At 37.2% G+C, this 21021-nt stretch overlaps 1 protein-coding gene across 11 annotated transcripts in view; it reads right to left on the reverse strand.

Moving 5' to 3' along the window:
• The window catches only part of Cntn5 (contactin 5), a 1179522-nt gene that overhangs the window by 445451 nt on the left and 713050 nt on the right, over nucleotides 1-21021 (reverse strand). For 8 of the 11 annotated variants that reach the window (XM_021171282.2, XM_029481828.1, XM_029481827.1 and 5 more), the window contains 2 exons: nucleotides 18022-18145; nucleotides 16736-16911 (listed from right to left, as the gene is read on the reverse strand). In XM_021171282.2, the coding sequence (XP_021026941.1) occupies nucleotides 16736-16911; nucleotides 18022-18145 (300 nt within the window). Of the gene's footprint in view, nucleotides 1-16735; nucleotides 16912-17186; nucleotides 17369-17598; nucleotides 17661-18021; nucleotides 18146-21021 lie in introns of those variants that run through there. The other 3 variants (XM_029481833.1, XM_029481834.1, XM_029481835.1) reach the window with 3 other exon arrangements.

Consider the following 21021-nt stretch of genomic DNA (forward strand, 5'->3'; position numbering starts at 1 on the left):
TACAATAATAGTGGGAGACTTCAACACACCACTTTCACCAATGGACAGATCATGGAAACAGAAACTAAACAGGGACACAGAGAAACTAAGAGAAATTCTGAATCAAATGGATCTGTCTTGTATTTAAATGTCCACTAACCCTTATACATGCTTACAATGCCATCCTAGTTTTTGAGGTGGTGGCAAAGGCAATTTGAACCCATATTACAAGTTCTTACTCCTTCCAAGATGTAGAAACTTAGATAATTAAATTTAGACTGCAATTTAAGCTCACATCTATATGTTAAATTTTCAAGTGAGATGCTAATACCAACTTGTTAGCTGACTTTTAGCTTCTGCTCATAAGACTAATAGATTATATAAACTTCAGGTGCTAGAATATAGTTTGATCTAAAGTTGGATTAATGGGAAATTTCCAATCTCTAATCCATTGCTTTTTTTGAAGTGAATATTTGCAATAGACTAGATTGTATTTACATTAGAAGATAAAATTGACATAGAGTACATGACCAAGACTTCTAAAATCATTATGTGTTTCCTGAATTCACTATAACTTGAGGACATAGGCATTTAAATGGAATAAATTATACTTATTTTATCTCCGTCATTAGATTCTTTCCCATTACTTTGAACAAATACTGGACCAAGAAGCAATTCAAACGAGGAAAGGGTTATTTGGCTTTGAGAAATGGAGTCCATCATGTGTGGCAAGTAGGGAGATAGGAGAGCCTTGGGGAGAGCCTTGTGGCTGTGTGAAGCTGAGGTTCATGGTACCATCAAGTAAAGAACCAAGAACATAAAGAGATGGAAGTAGAAGCAGGGGTAAGCTTCTAAGCTTTATTGTACAAGGGTCTCTCATACCAGTGGGATTTCTTCACAGCTTTCTCCAGCTCTGTACACCTTCCAAAATGCCACACCCCCTAAATGAGGAGTACTAGCTTGGGACAAAATATGCAAAACTCTGAGCTATACTATATCATCTCTGATGCCACTAGCTCACAGAGATCTAAAGCTGCAAGTGTGTTTAGTAAATTACAAAAGTCCCTATAATTCTAATAGCTTTATTTTGATTTTTTATTAGATGTTTTCTTCATTTACATTTCAAATACTATCTTCTTTCTTAGTTTCCTCTCTGAAATTCCCTTATATCCTCCCTACTCTCCCTGCTCCCCAACTCACCCATTCCCAGTTCCTGGCCCTGACATTCCCCTATACTGCGGCATAGAATCTTTGCCAGATAAAGGGGCCTCTCTTCCCACTGATGGAGGGCTAGTCCATTCTCTGGTACATATGTAGCTAGAGACATGAGCTCTGGGAGTCTGGTTAGTTCATATTATTCTTCCTCCTATAGGGCTGCAGACCCCTTCAGTTCCCTGGATCCTTTCTCCATCATTGGGGACCATGTGTTCCATCCAATAGATGGGTGACTGTGAGCATCAACTTCTGTATTTGCCAGGAAATGGCATAACCTCACAGGAGACAACTATATCAGGGTCTTTTCAGCAAAAACTTGTTGGTATATGCAATAGTATCTGAGTTTGGTGGTTGTTTATGGGATAGATCCCCGGGTAGAGCAGTCTCTGGATTGTCCTTCCTTCAGTTTCAGCTCCAGACTTTGTCTCTGTAACTCCTTTCATGGGTATTTTGTTCTCCCTTCTAAGAAGGAATAAAGTAACCCACATTTTGGGGTTTCCTTCTTCTTGAGTTTCATGAGTTTTGAAAATTGTATCTTGGGAATTCTAAGTTTCTGGGCTAGTGTCCACTTATCAGTGAGTGCATATCATGTGTGTTCTTTTGTGATTGGGTTACCTCACTCAGGATGATATCCTTCAGATCCATCCATTTGCCTAAGAATTTCATAAAATAATTGCTTTTATAGCTGAGTATTACTCTATTATGTAAAAGTATCACATTTTCTGTATCCATTTATCTGTTGATGGATATGTGTGTTCTTTCCAGCTTCTGGCTTTTATAAATACAGCTGCTATGAACATAGTACAGCATGTGTCCTTACTAAAAGTTGGAACATCTTCTGGGTATATGTCCAGGAGTGGTATTGCTGGATCTTACTATGTCCAATTTTCTGAGGAACCACCAAACTCATTTCTAGAGTAGTTGTACCAGTTTGCAATTCCACAACCTCACCAGGATCTGCTGTCACCTGAAATTTTGACATTAGCCATTCTGAATGGTGTGAGGAGGAACCTTTGGTTTGTTTTGATTTGCATTTCCCTGATGATTAAGGATGTTGAACATTTTTTCAGGTGCTTCTCAGCCATTTGGTATTCTTCAGTTGGGAATTATTTGTTTAGCTCTGTACCACATTTTTAAATATGGTTATTTGGTGTTCTGGAATCCAACTTCTTCAGTTCTTTATATATATTGGGTATTAATCCCCTATGGGATTTAGGATTGGTAAAGATCCTTTCCCAATCTGTTGGTGGCCTTTTTGTCTTATTGACAGTGTCTTTGTCCTTACATAAGCTTTGTAATTTTATGAGGTCCCATTTGTCAATTCTTGATCTTACACCAAAAGCCGTTGCTGTTCTGTTCAGGAAATTTTCCCCTGTGCCCATATCTTCGAGGCTCTTCCCCACTTTCTCCTCTATAAGTTTCAGTGTTTCTGGTTTTATGTTGTGTTCCTTGATACACTTAGACTTGAGCTTTGTACAAGGAGATAAGAATGGATCAATTTGCATTCTTCTACATGCTAATTGCCAGTTGAGAAAGCACTATTTGTAGAAAATGCTGTCTTTTTTCCACTGGATAGTTTTAGCTCCTTTGTCAAATATCAAGTGACCATAGGTGTATGGGTTCATTTCTGGGTCTTCAGTTCTATTCCATTGATTTATCTGTCTGTCTCTGTACCAATACTATGCAGATTTTATCACAATGACTCTGTAGTATAGTACAGCTTGAGGTCAGCAATGATGATTCCACCAGAGGTTTTTTTGTTTGTTTGTTTGTTTGTTGTTGTTTTAATATGTTTTGAAGAAGAGTAATTGCTATCCTAGGTTTTTTGTTAATCCATATGAATTTGCAAATTGCCCTTTTTAATTCTGTGAAGAATTAAATTGGAATTTTGATGGGGATTGCATTGAATCTGTAGACTGCTTTCGGCAAGATAGCCATTTTTACTATATTAATCCTGCCAATCCATGAGCATGGGAGGTCTTTCCATCTTCTGAGATCTTCTTTGATTTCTTTCTTCAGAGACTTGAAGTTTTTATCACACAGATCTCTCACCTTCTTAGAGTCACATCAAGGTATTTTATATTATTTGTGGTCATTGTGAAGAGTTTTGTTTCCATAATTTCTTTCTCAGCCTGTTTATCCTTTGCGTACAGAAAAGCCACTGATTTGTTTGAGTTAATTTTGTATCCAGCTACTTCACTGAAGTTGTTTATCAACTTTAGAAGTTCTCTGGTGGAATTTTTAGGATCACTAATATATGCTATAATTTCTTCTGCAAATAGTGATATTTTGAGGTCTTCCTTTCCAATTTGTATCTCCTGGATCTCCTTTTGTTGTCTAATTGCTCTCGCTAGGATTTCAAGTACTATATTGAATAGGTAGGGAGATAGTAGGCAGCCTTGTCTAGTTCCTGATTTTAGTGGGATTCCTTCAAGTTCCTCTCCATTTTCTTTGATGTTGGCTACTGGCTTGCTGTATATTGCTTTTATTATGTTTAGGTATGGGCCTTGAATTCCTGATTTTTCCAAGGCTTTTATCATAAATGGGTGTTGGAATTTGTCAAGTGTTTTCTCAGCATTTAATGAGATTATCATGAGGTTTTTGTCTTTGAGTTTGTTTATATAGTGATTTACATTGATGGATTTTCGTATATTAAACCATCCCTTCATCCCTGGGATGAAGCCTACTTTATCAGAATAGATGATTGTTTAGATGTGTTCTTGGATTCGGTTTGTGAGAATATTATTGAGTATTTTTGTATTGATATTCATAAGGAAAATTGGTCTGAAGTTTCTTTCTTCGTTGGGTCTTTTTGTGGTTTAGGTACAGGAGTAATTGTGGCTTCATAGACTGAATTGGGTAGAGTACAGTCTGTCTCTAGTTTGTGGAATAGTTTGAGGAGAATTAGAATAAGGTCTTCTTTGAAGGTCTGAGAGAACTCTGCACTAAGAATACCCACCAGATGGGCATCTGGTCCTGGGCTATTTTTGGTCGGGAGACTATTAATGGCTGCTTCTATATCTTTAGGTTAGATAGCTAATCTGATGCTAATTTAACTTTGGTACTGGGTATTTGTCTAGAAAATTGTCCATTCCATCCAGGTTTTCCAGTTTTGTTGCATATAGGCTTTTGTCGTAGGATCTGAAGAGTTTTGGATTTTCACAGATTCTGTTGTTATGTCTCCTTCTACATTTCTGATTTTGTTAATAGGATACTGTCCCTGTGCTCTTTAGTTAGTCTGGCTAAGGATTCATCTTACTTGTTTATTTTCTCAAAGAACCAGCTCCTGGTTTGGTTGTTTCTTTGTTTTGTTCTTTTTGTTTCCACTTGTTTGACTTCAGCCCTTAGTTTGATTATTTCCTGCCTTCTATTACTCTTGGGTGAATTTGTTTCCTTTTGTTCTAGAAACTTTAGGTGTGGTGTCAAGCTGCTCCTGTATGCTCTCTCCAGTTTCTTTTTGGTGGCAATCAGAGCTATATGTTTTCCTCTTAGGACTGCTTTCCTTGTGTCCCATAAGTTTGGGTATGTTGTGGCTTCATTTTCATTAAACTCTAAAAGGTCTTTAATTTTTTCTCTATTTCTTCCTTGACTAAGACATCATTGAGAAGAGTGTTGCTCAGCTTCCCTGTGTATGTTGGCTTTCTATTATTTATGTCGTTTTTAAAGATCAGCCTTGTCCCATGGTAATCTGATAGGACGCATGGGATAATTTCAATATTTTTGTATCTGCTAAGGCCTGTTTTGTGACCAATTATATGGACAGTTTTGGAGAAGGTACCATGAGGTGCTTAGAAGAAGGTATATCCTTTTGTTTTTGGATAAAATGTTCTATAGATATCTGTTAAATCCATTTTTCATAATTCTGTTAGTTTCATTGTATCTCTGTTTAGTTTCTGTTTCCAGGATCTGTACATTGATGAGAGTGGTGTCTCCCACTATTATTGTGTGAGGTTCAATGTGTGGTTTGAGCTTTACTAAGTTTCTTTAGTGAATGTGGATGTGCTTGTATTTGGAGCATAGATGTTCAGAATTGAGAGTTCATCTTGGTAGATTTTACTTTTGATGAGTATGAAGTGCCCCTCCTTGTCTTTTTTGATAGGTTTGTGTTGAAAGTCAATTTTAGTAGGTATTAGAATGGTTACTCCAGCTTGTTTCTTCAGACCATGTGCTTGGAAAATTGTTTTCCAGCCTTTTACTCTGAGGTAATGTCTGTCTTTGTCACTGAGGTGGGTTTCCTGTATGCAGCAAAAAGTTGGGTCCTGTTTATATAGCCAGTCTTTTAGTCTATGTCTTTTTATTGGGGAATTGAGTCCATTAATATTAAAAGATATTAAGGAAAAGTAATTTTTTTTGCTTCCTGTCATTTTTGTTGTTAATTTTGGGATTCTGTTCTTGGGGTTATCTGCATTTAGGTTTGTTGAAAGATTACCTTCTGGCTTTTTCTAGGGTATAGTTTCCCTCGTTTTATGGGAGTTTTCTCTTTATTAAACTTTGAAGGGCTGTATTCATGAAGAGATATTGTGTGAATTTGATTTTTTCATGGGATACTTTGGTTTCTCCATCTATGGTAATTGAGACTTTTGCTGGGTATAGTATCCTGAGCTGGCATTTGGGTTCTCTTAAGGTCTGTATAACATCTGTCCAAGATATTCTGGCTTTCATAGTCTCTTTTGAGAAGTCTGGTATAATTCTAGTAGTCTGCCTTTATATGTTACTTGACCTATTTCCCTTACTACTTTTAATACTTTATCTTTATTTAGTGCATTTGTTTTTCTGATTATTATGTATTGGGAGGAATTTCTTTTCTAGCCCAGTCTATTTAATGTGCTAGTTTGTGTTTAAAAAAGGTTCTCACACCTTAAATACTTTTGGCCTCAAGGTACATTTCCTCTTGTTCTCCTGAAAAGTCAAATATTTCTCATAACTGGTGCTTATCACTTTAACAGCAAGAAACGTCTGCATCCACCATGTTCTGTGCTTCACACACACTTCTTTGGCTACATTTGTGGTTTATACATTTCTGTTTTACTTCAAGCTATTCCACTTACTGCAAATCTTGAAAAATACAATGTGCAATAATCATGCCACAGATTTAATGTCTATAATTCTTTTCTAGCAAAAAAAACTTTCGACTACTTTTAAATGTAGCCTTATTCAAGTTTTAGGACATGTCCAGAAGGCAGCCAGCTATTATGCTAGAATATAATATGAGAAGCACCTAGTCTAGTTCCTCATAAGGGCCTTGTTCTCTGTGAGCAGTTTTTACCATCCACTTTCTGTCCTCACTCTGGGTCTTCTCATGCTTGTGCATGTAGGCATGTGAGAGTTAAATCCTATCAGCAAACAGGAAAAAAACCAGATAGATAGTGATAGAACTATACTGGGCTTTTATTAAGGTTTGCCTGAGTGACCTCCAACAGTTGCTACAACCTCTCAATATAGTGTCACCAGTCTGGCCCAAAACACATGAACCTGTAGACAACAATATTTTGCTTCTATACTATATCTCCCTTATAATTAGGGCAATTTGTATCTTACACGCATGATAATAAAACAATTGTTATATTCTCATTACAAAACAAAGTTTAGCTTATTGGAATAAATTACTGCTTAGTTTACTGGAATAAAACATCAGAGGAAAGCTGTTGGTGTAAATGTTCTCTGTGAGACTCTGCATTGGTGTAATCCAGGTGAATAGATAATGAAACCAAAAGAAATCTGTGAATAAATATTCTCTATATAAAGAAAGTACAGATGCTCAAAATGCCCAAAATTTACATAATGCTAATTGAAGCATTGCATAGCTTAGGTTTACTGTTAATCTGACCTGAATGGTCATACATAGATTTTATGATGTTTATTTTTCAATTTTCTATTCTTAATATAAGAAGCTATAAGACTTATCCTAATATTGGAATTGCTTAGACTGTTAATGACATATGTAAAAACGCTCCTACCTTTGGAAACTATTGTTTATTTTATATTTTTTATGGTATAAACTTCCAGATAGAACAAGATAAAACTCACTTTTATTTGTTTTCAGTTGCCTCAATACCCATACCAGCTGGGACCGCACAGAGCCCAGCAAACATGGGCTCTGTCCCACAAAATCAGAGTCCCATCTCCCTCCAGGTCTATACCTTTACCTTCATCTGGTGAAGATTGCCTGCTCTCACCCAAGACATAGCGCTGCCTGTTTCCCAAGAGACCTGCTTTAACCTAGGACACACAGCTCCAACTGCCTCCCGGGAAGCCTGCTCCAATCTGGGACTCACTGGCCAGTTAAAAGCAGAAGTAACCAGATGGTGAACAGAAAATGTAGGAACATAATAAACCATAGCCAATGCAATTCGGCACCATCATAACCCAGCTCTTCTTCTACAGCAAACCTTGATTACTCAAACACCTCTAGAGCAAGATTCTGACCTTAAATCACATCTCGAGAAGATAATAGAGGCCTTTAAAGAGAGTATAAATAATTCCCTTAAGGAAATATTGGAAAACACAGTAAAAAATGTAGACTCCCTAAAAGAGGAAACATAAATCCCTTAAAGAAATACAGGAATAAAATAATCAAACAGGTAAAGGAAATGAACAAAACAGTTCAAGACCTAAAAATGAAAATAGAAACAATAAAGAAATCACAAATGGAGGCAACCATGGAGATGGAAAAAAAAAGAAAGAGATCAGGAACTACAAATGTAAGCACCACTAGCTGAATACAAGTTATGGGAAAGAGAATCTCAGATATAGAATATACCACAAAAGATATTGACACAGCAGGCAAAGAAAATGCAAAGTGTTAAAAATTCATAAACAAACAAACAAAAAAATCCAGGACATTTGGGACACAACAAAAAGACCAAACCTAAGAATAATAGGAATGAAGACGGTAAAAAGTCCCAGTACAAAGGGCCAGAAAACATCTACAACAAAATCATAAACGAAAAGTAAGAATAAAAGAAGCCTACAGAACTCTAAATAGATCCTACCAGAAAAGAAAATCTTCCCACCCCATAACAATTAAAACACTAAATGTACAGTAAAAAAGCTGTAAGGGTAAAAGGCCAAGTAACATATAAAGGCAAACCTATCAGAATTACAACTGACATCTTAATAGAGGCTCTAAAAACCAGAAGATTCTGGAAAGGTGTCTGGGAGACCTTAAGAAACCAAATATGCCAGCACAGACTTCTATTTCCAGCAAAACTCTCAATTTTCACATATGGAAAAACCAAGATATTCCATGATAACTATTTTTCTACTAATCCAGTCTTATAGAGGATACTAGAAGGAAAATTGTAACATAAGAAGGGTACCCACACCCAAGAAAACACAAGAAATCAATCATCTCGCACCAAACCCAAAAGCAGAGACTCACATATATGATACAACATCCAACAACAAAATAACAGGAACTAACAATCATTGGCCATTAATATCTCTCAACATCAATGAACTCTATTCACCAATAAAAAGACATAGGCTAACAGACTGGATGGAGAGAAACTTGAAGCAATCCTGTTAAAATCAGGAACAATACAGGCAGCCCACTGCTGCCCACTCTCTTCCTATCTGTTCAGTATAGTACTTGAAGTTGTAGCTAGTACAATAAGATAACATAAAGAGATCAAAGGGATACAAATTGGAAAGGACGAAGTCAAGGCATCACTATTCATGGATGATATGATAGTATATATTGGTGACTCATAAAATTCTACCAGAAAACCCTTAGAGCTCATAAAAAAATCTTCAGCAAGGTGGCTGGATATAAAATTAACTCAAACAAATCAGTAGGTATCCAGTACACAACAGATAAACAGGCTGATAAAGAAATTAAGGAAACAACACCCTTCACAAATAATATAAAATATCTTGGTATAACTCTAAGCAAGCAAGTCCCTGAAGAAAGAAATCTAAGAAAACCACAGAGATCTAAAGATCTTCTGTGTCAGTAGGCTTAACATAGTAGAAATGGCTATCTTAACAAAAGCAATCTATAGATTCAATGCAATTCCCATCAAAATTCCAGTGCATTTTTTTACAGTTCTTGAAAGAGGAATTCTCAACTACATATGGAAAAATAAAAATGCCAGAATAGCCAAAACAATTCTGAACAATAAAAGAACTTCTAGAACAACCACCATCCCTGAGTTCCTGATCTCAAGCTGTACTACAGAACAATAGTGATAATAATCTTACAGTATTGATACAAAGACAGACAGGTTGATCATGAAATAGAATCAAAGACCCTGAAATTAACTCACATACCTGCAGACACTTTATTTTTGACAAAAAAAAAAAAAGCCAAAACCATATGGTGGTAAAAAGAAAGCATCTTCAACAAATGATGGTGGTCTACTTGATAGTCTGCATGTAGAAGAATGCAAATTGATCCATATTTATCACCCTATACAAAGCTCAATTCCAAGTGAATCAAGGCTTTAACATAAAACCAAGTGAATCAAGGCTTCAACATAAAACCAGATACACTAAATCTTATAGAAGAGAGATGGGAAATAGCCTTGAACACATAGGCACAGGGGAAAATTTACAGAACAGAACGTAATGGATCAGGCTTTAAGATCAACAATTGATAAATGGAACCTCATGAAACAGAGAAGCTTCTGTAAGCAAAGGACACTGTCAGCAGGACAAAGTTGCCACTAAAGATTGGGTAAAGATCCTTCCTAATCTGACAGGGCTAAGAACCAAAATATATAAAGAATTATATTCAAGAAGTTAGACTCCAAAAAACCCAAATAACCCAATTAAAAAATGGGGTACAGAGCTAAACAAAGAATTCTCAACAGAGGAATCTTGAGTGGGCAAGAATCACTTAAAGAAATGTTTAATATTTTTAGTCATCAGGGAAAAGACAATCAAATTGACCCTGAGATTCACCTTACACTAATCAGAATGGCTAAGACCAAAAACTCAAGCTATGGCACATGCTGGGAATGATATGGGAAAGGAGGAAAGTTTTCCATAGTTGGTGGGGCTGTAAGCTTGTACAACCACTCTGGAAATCAATCTGGCTGTTTGTAACGGTAGTTCTGATGCTGAGGTCCTGTTTCCCAACTCATTCTTGATCTGTACATATACCCAAATGATGCTCCTGTACATATACTCAAAACATGCTCCACCATATCACAAGGACAGGTGTTCCACCATGTTTATATCTGCCTTATTCGTAATAATCAGAAACTGGAAACCTAGATGTCCCTCAACCAAAGAATAAATACAGAAAATGTGGTTTATTTACACAAGAACATCATGAATTTTGCAGGCGAATGGATGAAACTAGAGAATATCATCCTGAATGAGGTAACTCAGACTCAAAAGGACATGCATAGTATGTACTCACTGATAAGTGTATATTAGTCATAAAGTACAGAATGCCCATAATACACTCCACAGACTTAGAGAAGTTAAACGTGAGAGTAGGCCCAAGTGAAGATGCTTAAATCTAACTTAAAATAATGTTGTGGTTTGAATATCCTTGGTCCAGGGAGTGACAGTATTTGGAGGTGTGGTCTTGCAGTAGATGTGGCCTTTTGGAGGAAGGTTGTCACTTTTGGGGAGGGCTTTTAGACCTGCATCCTAGCAGTCTAGAGGCCAATCTTCTAACGTTAGCCTTTAGAACAAGATTCTCAGCTCCTCTTGTGCCATGCCTACCTAGGTGCTGCTATGTTCTGCCTTGATGATAATGGACAGAACCTCTGAACCTGTAAGCCAACCCTAATTAAATGTTATTCATGTAAGAGTTACCTTGGTCATGGTGTTTGTTCACAGCAGTAAAACCCTAACTAAGGCAAACATGGAACAAAATAATCATGGGAGGCAGAGGGATTGAAGAACCTGGGTGGAAGATAGGAGGTGGATGGGAAAAGGGGCAGGATCAAGGTGGGGTGGGGGTCGGGGTGGGGCGCAGAGAGGAGAGAGGCACTGAGGGCCAGGAGAATGAATAGAAATATGCAGCTTCAGGGTGTGGGGTGCAGGGGTGGTAACCTTTAGAAAGTCCCACAGACCAAGAATGGGGAAGGTTCAAAGGACTCAATGTGGAAGACCTTAGTCAAAATGCCCAACAATGAGGAGAAGGGACCCTAAGAGACTACCTCCAGTACTCACATAGGACCCCCAGTAGAGGAATGGGGACACCAAAACACTTATAATTCTTTTGACCCAAAATTGTTTCTGTCTAAAGAAATGCAGGGACAAAATGGAGCAGATACTGAAGGAATAGGCAACCCATGGTCAGGCACCAATCTCTAACACGATTACTGATGTTATGTTGTGCTTGCAGACAGGAGCTTACCATGGCTATTCTAAAAGGCTCTACCAGCAGCTGCCTGATACTCACAGACTGGTTCCTTAATTGGTTCTTGACGTGTTAATAAAGAAGACCTGGAGCCAATTGGTGGGAGGAAAGAATAGATGGGACTTCCATGTCCCAGGAGGAAAGAGCGATGCAGGGAAAGGGAGAAGGGCTTTTTCTGCCATGGAAAGAGAGCCACTCAGTAATCATGTAAGATCTCGGAGCAGCCAGGGTCTGCGGCTTCATTGCAGGTTGGTTGCCAAAGACATTTCACAGGGGCTGATTAGAATGGACACTGAGTTTGTGGCAGAAGGGGAAATGGAGATGATCATTTGGTAAGGTCCCACATTTCCAGAAGGGAGGTATCTGCATCCAGCAATTGTGCCTAGCAGGCAAGTTCTAAAATAACAAAACTGATCTTGTGTCCTTTATCAGCAGATTCTAGGGAGTAGGCTGGTAACACTGTCAACCCTGGAGCAAAGGTGGAGCCAGAAGGAAAAAAAAAAAGGGGGGGGGGGGGGGGTGCTGGCAGCTCCTTGGCTAAGGTGGTAAGTAACATGTTTTTAAAACTACATGCAACAGTTGGGGACCCCTGTTTAAGAGTTAGGGGGAGGATTAAAGGAACAGAGTGAATGGCAACCCCACAGGAAGACCGACAGTGTCAACTAACCTGGAACCCTGGGAACTTCCAGAAACTGACCCACCAACCAAAGAGCAAACACAGGCCAGACTGAGGCCTCAGACACATATGTAGCAGAGGACTGCTTTCTTTGGACTCAGTGGGAGATGATGTGTATAATCTTGTAGATACTTGATGCCCCAGGTTGGTGGAATATGGGAGAGGCACCTTTTCGGAGGCAAAGGGGAGAAGAGACAGGGAAGGACTCTTTGAGGGGGAACCAGGAGGGGGGCAGCATTTGAGGTGTAAATAAAATAATCAATTAATAAAAAATTAAACCAAGCCAGGTGGTGGTGCATGCCTTTAATCCCAGCACTTGGGAGGCAGAGGCAGGCAGATCTCTGAGTTCGAGGCTAGCCTAGTCTACAGAGTGAGTTCCAGGACAGCCAGGAATACACAGAGAAACCCTGCCTCAAAAGAAAAAAAAAACTCTTAAAAAATTAAAACCAAAAGTAGTTAAGCTATCTTTAAAAAAATAAGCAGAAATTAGTCTTTAGTTCTTTGAAAAGGAGTCATGTAGTTAGGATTCCAGCCTTTTGGAGGTACATGCAGGAAGACTGGAAGCTCATGGTCATCAGCTATCTATGTAACTCGATTCAAGATTAGACTGAGCTGCATAAGACTGGCACAGAACAAAATAAAACACATACACCCATCATATATAATTTATATATATATATATGTATATGTATATACATATTTATATCATACACACATATAAATATACATATATGTATGTATATGTATCTCATATATATATATACATATATATCTACACACACACACACATATATATATATACTGAGAGAGAGAGAGAGAGAGAAAGACAGAGGGGGAGAGAGAGAAGGAGAGAGAGAAAGAGAGACAGTTGCGTTGTGTATGGAAGATAAAATGATAAACAGCCTTATTTTATAACAAAATCTAATATTTTTACAACCATTGAACTCATTCAGACTAATATCACTCCTTTATTCAGCTTAATATTAAAATAAATTAATAAAGTTATTATGGGCAAAACCTCATAGACTAATGAAATAAGTTTAGGCTATACTGTGGAGTTAGTGATTATTCAAATAGTTTCATTAGATGTTTAAAACTAGTAAAATGTGGTTTTAAAGTCTAAGGTTAATTTTACTTTAGAGAAAAAGTTATGAAAAACACAGAGAGGTAATTTTTGAGTTTTATATGAAAATGGAAGGTTAAATTAAAGGGCTTAGATATAAAGGCTACAAGTAATAAAATCTCTCAAAAGTTAAGGAGGTTATTTTAATCAGCTGCTTCACGAATAACGAATGGAATATTTTGGATCTAAACCATCTAAATGCCCTGAAAAGCACTGTGTTCAAATTTAGATATGAACTATCAATTTACAAAGGATTGCATATAAAGATATATTCTGAAGCTAGAGACAGCATGAGGAGATTTTACTCTTGATTCATTTTCTGTTTGACTTGCTGGCATGAATTATTTCTATAAAGAAAGAAAAATTACCAACTCTGGAGAGTCTGCAGTGAGCTTTGGGTTTGGTATTGAAAAGTTACATTATCCATTTAAATCCCCATCCAGGTGGCACTAGCTAAGGAGTGGCAATGTATGATATTGTATGTTCTCACTTGTCTGAGGAGATATCCTTCCACTCTGTAAAGAAATCACCCTCATGATGAACATAGACTCCAGAAAGAAAATATAGTTTTTCAAGTATCATCTTGATAACCACTAAGGTTCACTACTGGACAGAATATATCAGGGTTGTGTTTATTTACAACACCATCTCTGAACTTGAAAACACATTTTAAAATATAAATTTCTCACCCTCAGTAATTTTTACTGTAGCTCTGTTAGCTAGATATTTATTAATGATAAAGTAAAAGTTTTAATATTATGTGGGCTGAAATGTATTTGTAATTATTCCTTTGGGAAAAAGTCAGTATGAAAATATTCATTAGTATAAAGTTAACCCATGCCTGTGTGGGACAGGTGAGGAGGACAGGAAGTGACTCTTTAGTTAGCAACTCAAAGATGTTCGCTGGTACTTATAACATTCCAATTATATTTCTGTATTTGGATATATCAGTAATTTAAATGAATTACTTCCTGACTACCTTTACAGAATTAATTAGGCTAATTAAATTTGCTGCTGAGTCTTGTGAGATGATGCAGAGATTGAAGTACAAGCTTCTCATGTAAAATATTATGAGAATTTATTAAGAACAACAGTTTCTTCTGAAGTAGAGTCTCCTATCTACTCTGTCTGTCTGTCTGTCTGTCTATCTATCTATCTATCTATCTATCTATCTATCTATCTATCTATCTATCTATCTACCTACCTATCTATCTGACTTGGCCACTGGGAATCTCAGGAAGTATTTTCTCCAACTACAATGATTGTGAGACTCCCTGGATCATGCTAATTTCCATCTGATGTGCAGGGCATTTCATGAGGATTTGCATATGTATCCCATTCTTATTGACCAAAAATCTTATATCTCAAGTCACATTAAGTCACATTTTGAGGAGGTCCAAAAAAGCATGCTAATAAAACAGTTTGGAACAATTATTATCTAAATATCTTTTTTGAAAGGGAATAGAAAGACACGTTCAGAAGAATTTAAATTTCAGTTCATTTTAAACACATTAGCTATAGCTTCTCCTTCCCTCCTTCCTTCTCTCCCTCCCTCCTTTCATTTTTTTTTTTCTTCATTGCTGGTAAAAGGAGCCAGCATCAATGTCCTCATCCACTTGTGTCTTCACAAGCCAGAACTTGTGGTGTAGTAAGCTGCTGATAACAGAAAGCTAGTTTTGTAATCTCAGCCTCCCATGGAGCATTTAGCCTTCTCGATCCTAACTGTGGACAAGCCAGTAAGTAACATTATTATCATGACAAAAGTTTTATAAGCCCTGGTGGTTCTTAAATATGTGCTAGGAAAATTAAGTAGTTCTTTACTGTGAAAAAGAGAAGAAATATGCTGATTCCATACTTAATTATCTTACTACCATTTACTTTGTACTACTTTATACAATTACAAAATTAATCACAGTGCAGTAGTTAATAAGGTCAGAATAATAAACATTATTTAGATTATAATGCAATTGCAGTATTCAGGAAAGACACAAAGTCAAATTGGAACTATCATTTTTAAAAATGTCATGACATATCTATCTCTCAAAATGACCATTTTATTCAATAGAAGGGTGGCAGGGAAGGTTACCTATTTGATTTCATGAGCTGTTTTATCACGAATACAAAACCCTTTTATGATCGCATGACTGGCCACAAATGATTCTATAAAACAAAAATAGTGTTTGCAGGGAACAGTTTTTGTTTCTCTTGAATTTCTAAACATATCGTTCTGAAATCAGCCAAATTGACATTTTAAAAAATAGGAGTTTTTGGGACTGGTGAGATGGCTCAGTGGGTAAGAGCACCCGACTGCTCTTCCGAAGGTCCAGAGTTCAAATCCCAGCAGCCACATGGTGGCTCACAACCATCCGCAACGAGATCTGGCGCCCTCTTCTGGAATGTCTGACATTCCAGCTACAGTGTACTCACATATAATAAATAAATAAATCTTAAAAAAAAAATAGGATTTTGATTTTCCTAGGATTTTGCTCATAGTCTTGCAACTGTGTGTCCTTCCAACTGTTTAGTCTTTTTTTTTTCCTTTCTTCATGTTTATAAGAAAGTGTCTCTATCTCATTGAAGGGATTCTTCAACCCCTTTCAATTTTTGCCGATTATAATTCTCAAGAATTTAAATTCAAATTGATTGCTAACTATCAAATGATATTAAAGTTTTTACAAGGTGTAAGCTTTCCCCATCAATGAAGGAATTTCACATTTTTTCAAGGATCTATGCATTTGCTTAGTAGTACATATAATGTACTTTATGTATATTTACATTAGAGTGTCTATAAGACAATGTCTCACTCTCTCATGGGTTACATTCAGTAAATGGCAGTACTGGATGATCTTGTCATTGTGTAAATATCAGTTGGCAAGATTTCACTAAGCAAGACAGCTTTACCTTCTTCCAGCAATGTGATCTTAGAAAAGACCAGTAATATATACAAAACCATTGAGCAAAATGAAGTGATATATTGGCTGCATAAGTGTGTGTGTTTGTGTCTGACAGTTTCATCTAATCAAAATCTGTATGGGTTACAGTTACCAACTGAAGCATTACTGTTTCATAATATTCCCTTGGTTTCTAATATATGCAGAGATTCTGATGTGTGCTATTATGTGCTTTGATAGACTATAGGAAATAGCAATAAAATGCACAGTAAAGGATATAAGCAGGTAACGGATGTCTGGTAAAACCATCTGGTTTCATGAACAAGATTTTAATGCTTAAGAATACTTTGCTGAGTTTATTTGTGAGCTAGCAAGTATACCAAGAAACTGGAACATATCTTCAGAAGAAATTTGTGGTTTCTCTAGTTTTAATTCAGTCTTATGGTTTAGCATATTTTCACCCTTAAGCTTTATAACTGAAGGTTTAAACTTGTGCAGCTATCTAGGTAAAATAATCTTATTTTACTCACAGGCAAATTGAAGAGTGGCTTCTCGACTAAGAATACTTCCAAAAGAGTTGGTGGCTAAGCACTGGTACAGCCCAGAATCCCTGAGTTCACTTGGATTGCTGATGATGAAGGTGCCGTCTATCAGACTGTAGCGATAGTCACTATCCAGATCGATTTCAGTTCCATTCCGAAGCCATCTTAGAAAATGTATAACAAGATAAATACATTATGCTACCTGCAACATTATGATATGTCTTGCATATATATATGGCAGGTCTCACTATGCAGCCCTGGCTGGACTTGGGAGACAACTGGAATTGAGGGGGGGGGTGCATTGGGGGAGCAGTATGGAAACAGTGCAGTGGAAATTCCCAGGAACCTATGAGGGTGACTAACTAAGACTCCTAATAACAGGGAATGGAAAGCCTGACCCAGCTATCTCCAAAACCAGTAGAGGGTTTAAGACACCAACCCAGCCATAAAACTTTTAGCCTACAATTTGTCCTGCGAGCATGATGTGCTGGGGTAATGGCATAGAAATTGTGGTAATAGTCAAACGATGACTGGTCCAGCTTAAGACTCATGCCATAAGAAGGGTCCCACCACTGACATTACTTGAAAAACCAGAAAGCAGAGGCCAGATGGTCCAGAAACCTAGAATAGAACCAAACCACACTTTCAAAAAAAAAAAAAAAAAAAACGAAAAAATACAAAAAATCAAAATTCAATGAAAATTGGTATCTAACTCAATTACTCAATTATCATCACAGAGGTTTCATCCAACAACTAATGGAAACAGATGTGGAGACTCAAAGTCAAATATTATGCAGAGTTCGGGAGGAAAGAATGTAGGAATCACAAGAAAACTCATAGAATGAACCCACCTGGCTCATATGGCCTCACAGAAACTTATATGACAATCAGGAAGCCTCCATATATGTTACGGTTGTGAAGCTTGGTGTTTTGTGGGACTCCTAACAGAGAGAGTAGGGGTTGTTTCTGACACTTTTACCTGTTTTGGGGACTCTTCTTCTTCTACTGGGTTGCCTCATCCTCTTCTACTGGGTTAGAAATGTATGTAATCTTATTGCACCTTGATATGGCATGTTTGGTTAATAACCCTGGCAGACCTGCCCTTTTCTGAAGGGAGTTGAAGGTGGAGTGGATGGGGAGGAAGGAGGCAGGGAGGTGTAAAGAATGTGAAAGCATAGGGAAACTGTGGTCTAGATTTAATATATGGAAGTATAAATTAATAAAGGAATAAAATATTTTGAAAAGAAGAAAACCAATGCATAATTAATTTTTACCTGTAACTAGGAGACGGGTTGCCACGAACTTCACAATTTAGGGCTACCTTCTTTTCATCAGAATCAGTTGGAAAAATGACATCATCAGGTTCTTGCACAAATACTGGCCCATAATCCACACTTTCTGCAAAGATTTAAAATTATTCAATGCACAAGGTGAATACATCTCTGACTATACTGTATTCAAAATTTATAGCTTCCCTTTTTTATTCAGCAATCAAATTTACAAAAGAAAGAGTTCTTAACATACCTTCTAGAATACTAAAATAATTTTAATTTTTGAAATTTATCTTCATGTATGACACCCATAATGCGATTTAAAAACATTTTTTAGCCTCTCAAAGCCACAGAAAAAATACTTTACAAAATTCCTTAAATTTATAAAACTTTTAGAATGTTAAAAATAACATACAATAGGGTTTCAAATTCATATTATACCATAAGAGCTATAGATATAAAATTGTTCATTTTCATGCATTTGATTTATTTTCCTAATGTTAATTTACCCTTATAGATTTTTAAACAATTAAAAAAATGTATTTTGATCAAATCCATCTACTACCCCTTCCTCTCCAACTTCTCCTAAATACCCTCATCGATCCCTCCACCTTTCTCTTCTTCTTTTTTTTTTAACTAGATATTTTATTTACATATCAAATGCTATCCCAAAAGTTCCCTATACCCTCCCCCTGCCCTGATCCCCTACTCACTCACTCCTACATCTTGGCCCTGGCATTCCCCTGTATTGGGGCATATAAAGTTTGCAAGACTAAGGGCCTCTCCTCCCAATGATGGCCAACTAGGCCATCTTCTGCTACATATGGAGGTAGAGACACAAGATCAGGGGTTACTGGTTAGCTCATATTGCTGTTCCTCATATAGGGTTACAGACCCCTTCAGCTCACTGGGTACTTTCTCTAGCTCCTCCATTGGGGGCCCAGTGTTCCATCCTATAGATGACTGTGAGCATCCACTTCTGTATAGGCCAGGCACTGGCATAGCCTCACAAGAGACAGCTATAGCAGGGTCCTTTCAGCAAAATCTTGCTGGCATATGCAATAGTGTCTGGGTTTGGTGGCTGATTATAGGATGGATCCCTGGGTGGGGTAGTCTCTAGATAGTCCATCATTTCCTCTTAGTTCCAAACTTTGTCTGTTACTCCTTCTATGAGTATTTTGTTCCCTATTCTAAGAAAGAATGAAGGATCCCCACGTTGGTCTTCCTTTTTCTTGATTTCCTTGTGTTTTTCAAATTTTATCTTGGGTATTCTAAGTTTCTGGGCTAATATCCACTTATTAGTGAGTGCATATCAAATGACTTCTTTTGGGATTGGGTCTCCTCTCCAGACACATCCATTTGCCCAAGATTTCATATAGTCATTGTTCTAATACCTGAGTAGTACTCCATTCTGTAAATGTACCACAATTTCTCTATCCATTCCTCTGATGAGGGACATCTGGGTTCTTTGCAGCTTCTGGCTATTATGAACAAGGCTGCTATGAACATAGTGGAGCTTGTTCGTTATTACCAGTTGGAACATTTTCTGGGTGTATGCCCAAGAGAGGTATTGCTGGATCATCAGGTAGTACTATATCCAATATTCTGAGGAACCAACAGACTGACGTCCAGAGTGGTTTGTTCAAGCTTGCAATCCAACCAGCAATGGAGGAGAGTTCCTCTTTCTCCTCACGCTTGACAGCATCTGCTATCTCCTGAATTTTTGATCTTACCTTCTGACTGGTATGAGGTGGAATCTCAAGGTTGTTTTGATTTGTATTTCCTTGATGATTAAGGATGTTGAACATTTTTTCAGGTGCTACTCAGCCCTTTGGTATTCCTCAGTTGAGAATTATTTTTGTTGCTCTGTACCCCATTTTAATGGGATCATTTGCATTTCTGTAGTCCAGCTTTTAGAGCTCTTGGTATATATTGGATATTAGTCCCTTATCAGCTTTAAGATTGGTAAAAATCCTTTCCTATTCTGGTGCTGACCTTTTTGTCTTATTGACAGTGTCTTTTGCCTTATAGAAGATTTGCAATTTTATGAGGTCCCATTTGTCAATTCTAGATCTTACAGCACAAGCCATTGCTGTTCTGATTAGGAATTTTACCCCTGTGCCCATATCTTCCTGGCTTTTCCCCACATTCAACTCTATAAATTTCAGTGTCTCTGGTTTTATGTGGAGTTCTTTGATCCACTTAGAATTGAGCTTTGTACAAGGAGAAAATAATGGATCAATTCACATTCTTCTACATGATACTCACATCTATGGTTGACCTTAGTACAAGGAGATAGGAATGCATCAATTTGTATTCTTCTACATGATAACCACCAGTTGTGCCAGCACCATTTGTTGAAAATGCTGTCTTTTTTCCACTGGATGGTTTTAGCTCACTTGTCAAAGATAAAGTGACCATAGGTATATGGATTCATTTCTGGGTCTTCAATTCTATTTCATTGATCTACCTGTCTCTTGCTGTACCAGTACCATATAATTTTTATCACAATTGCTCTGTATTACAGCTTGAGGTCAGGCATGGTGATACCACCAAAGGTTCTTTTTTTGTTGAGAATAGTTTTTGCTCTCCTAGGTTATTTATTATTCCAGATGAATTTGCAAAGTGCCCTTCCTAACTCAGTGAAGAACTGAGTTGGAATTTTGACGGGGATTGCATTGAATCTGTAGAGTGCTTTCGGCAGATAGCCATTTTTACTATATTAATCCTGCCAATCTATGAGCCTGGGAGATCTTTCCATTTTCAGAGATCTTCTTCAATTTCTTTCTTCAGAGACTTGAAGTTCTTATCATACTGATATTTCACTTCCTTAGTTAGAGTAACACCAAGGTATTTTATATTATTTGTGATAATTGAGAAGGGTGTTGTTTCCCTAATTTCTTTCTCAGCCCATTTATCCTTTGTGTAGAGAAAGGTCATTGATTTGTTTGAGTTAATTTTATATCCAGCTAATACACTGAATCTTTTTTATCAGGTTTAGGA

This window comes from Mus caroli, chromosome 9 (assembly GCF_900094665.2).
Source record: "Mus caroli chromosome 9, CAROLI_EIJ_v1.1, whole genome shotgun sequence".
NCBI classification, from domain to species: Eukaryota; Metazoa; Chordata; class Mammalia; order Rodentia; family Muridae; genus Mus; species Mus caroli.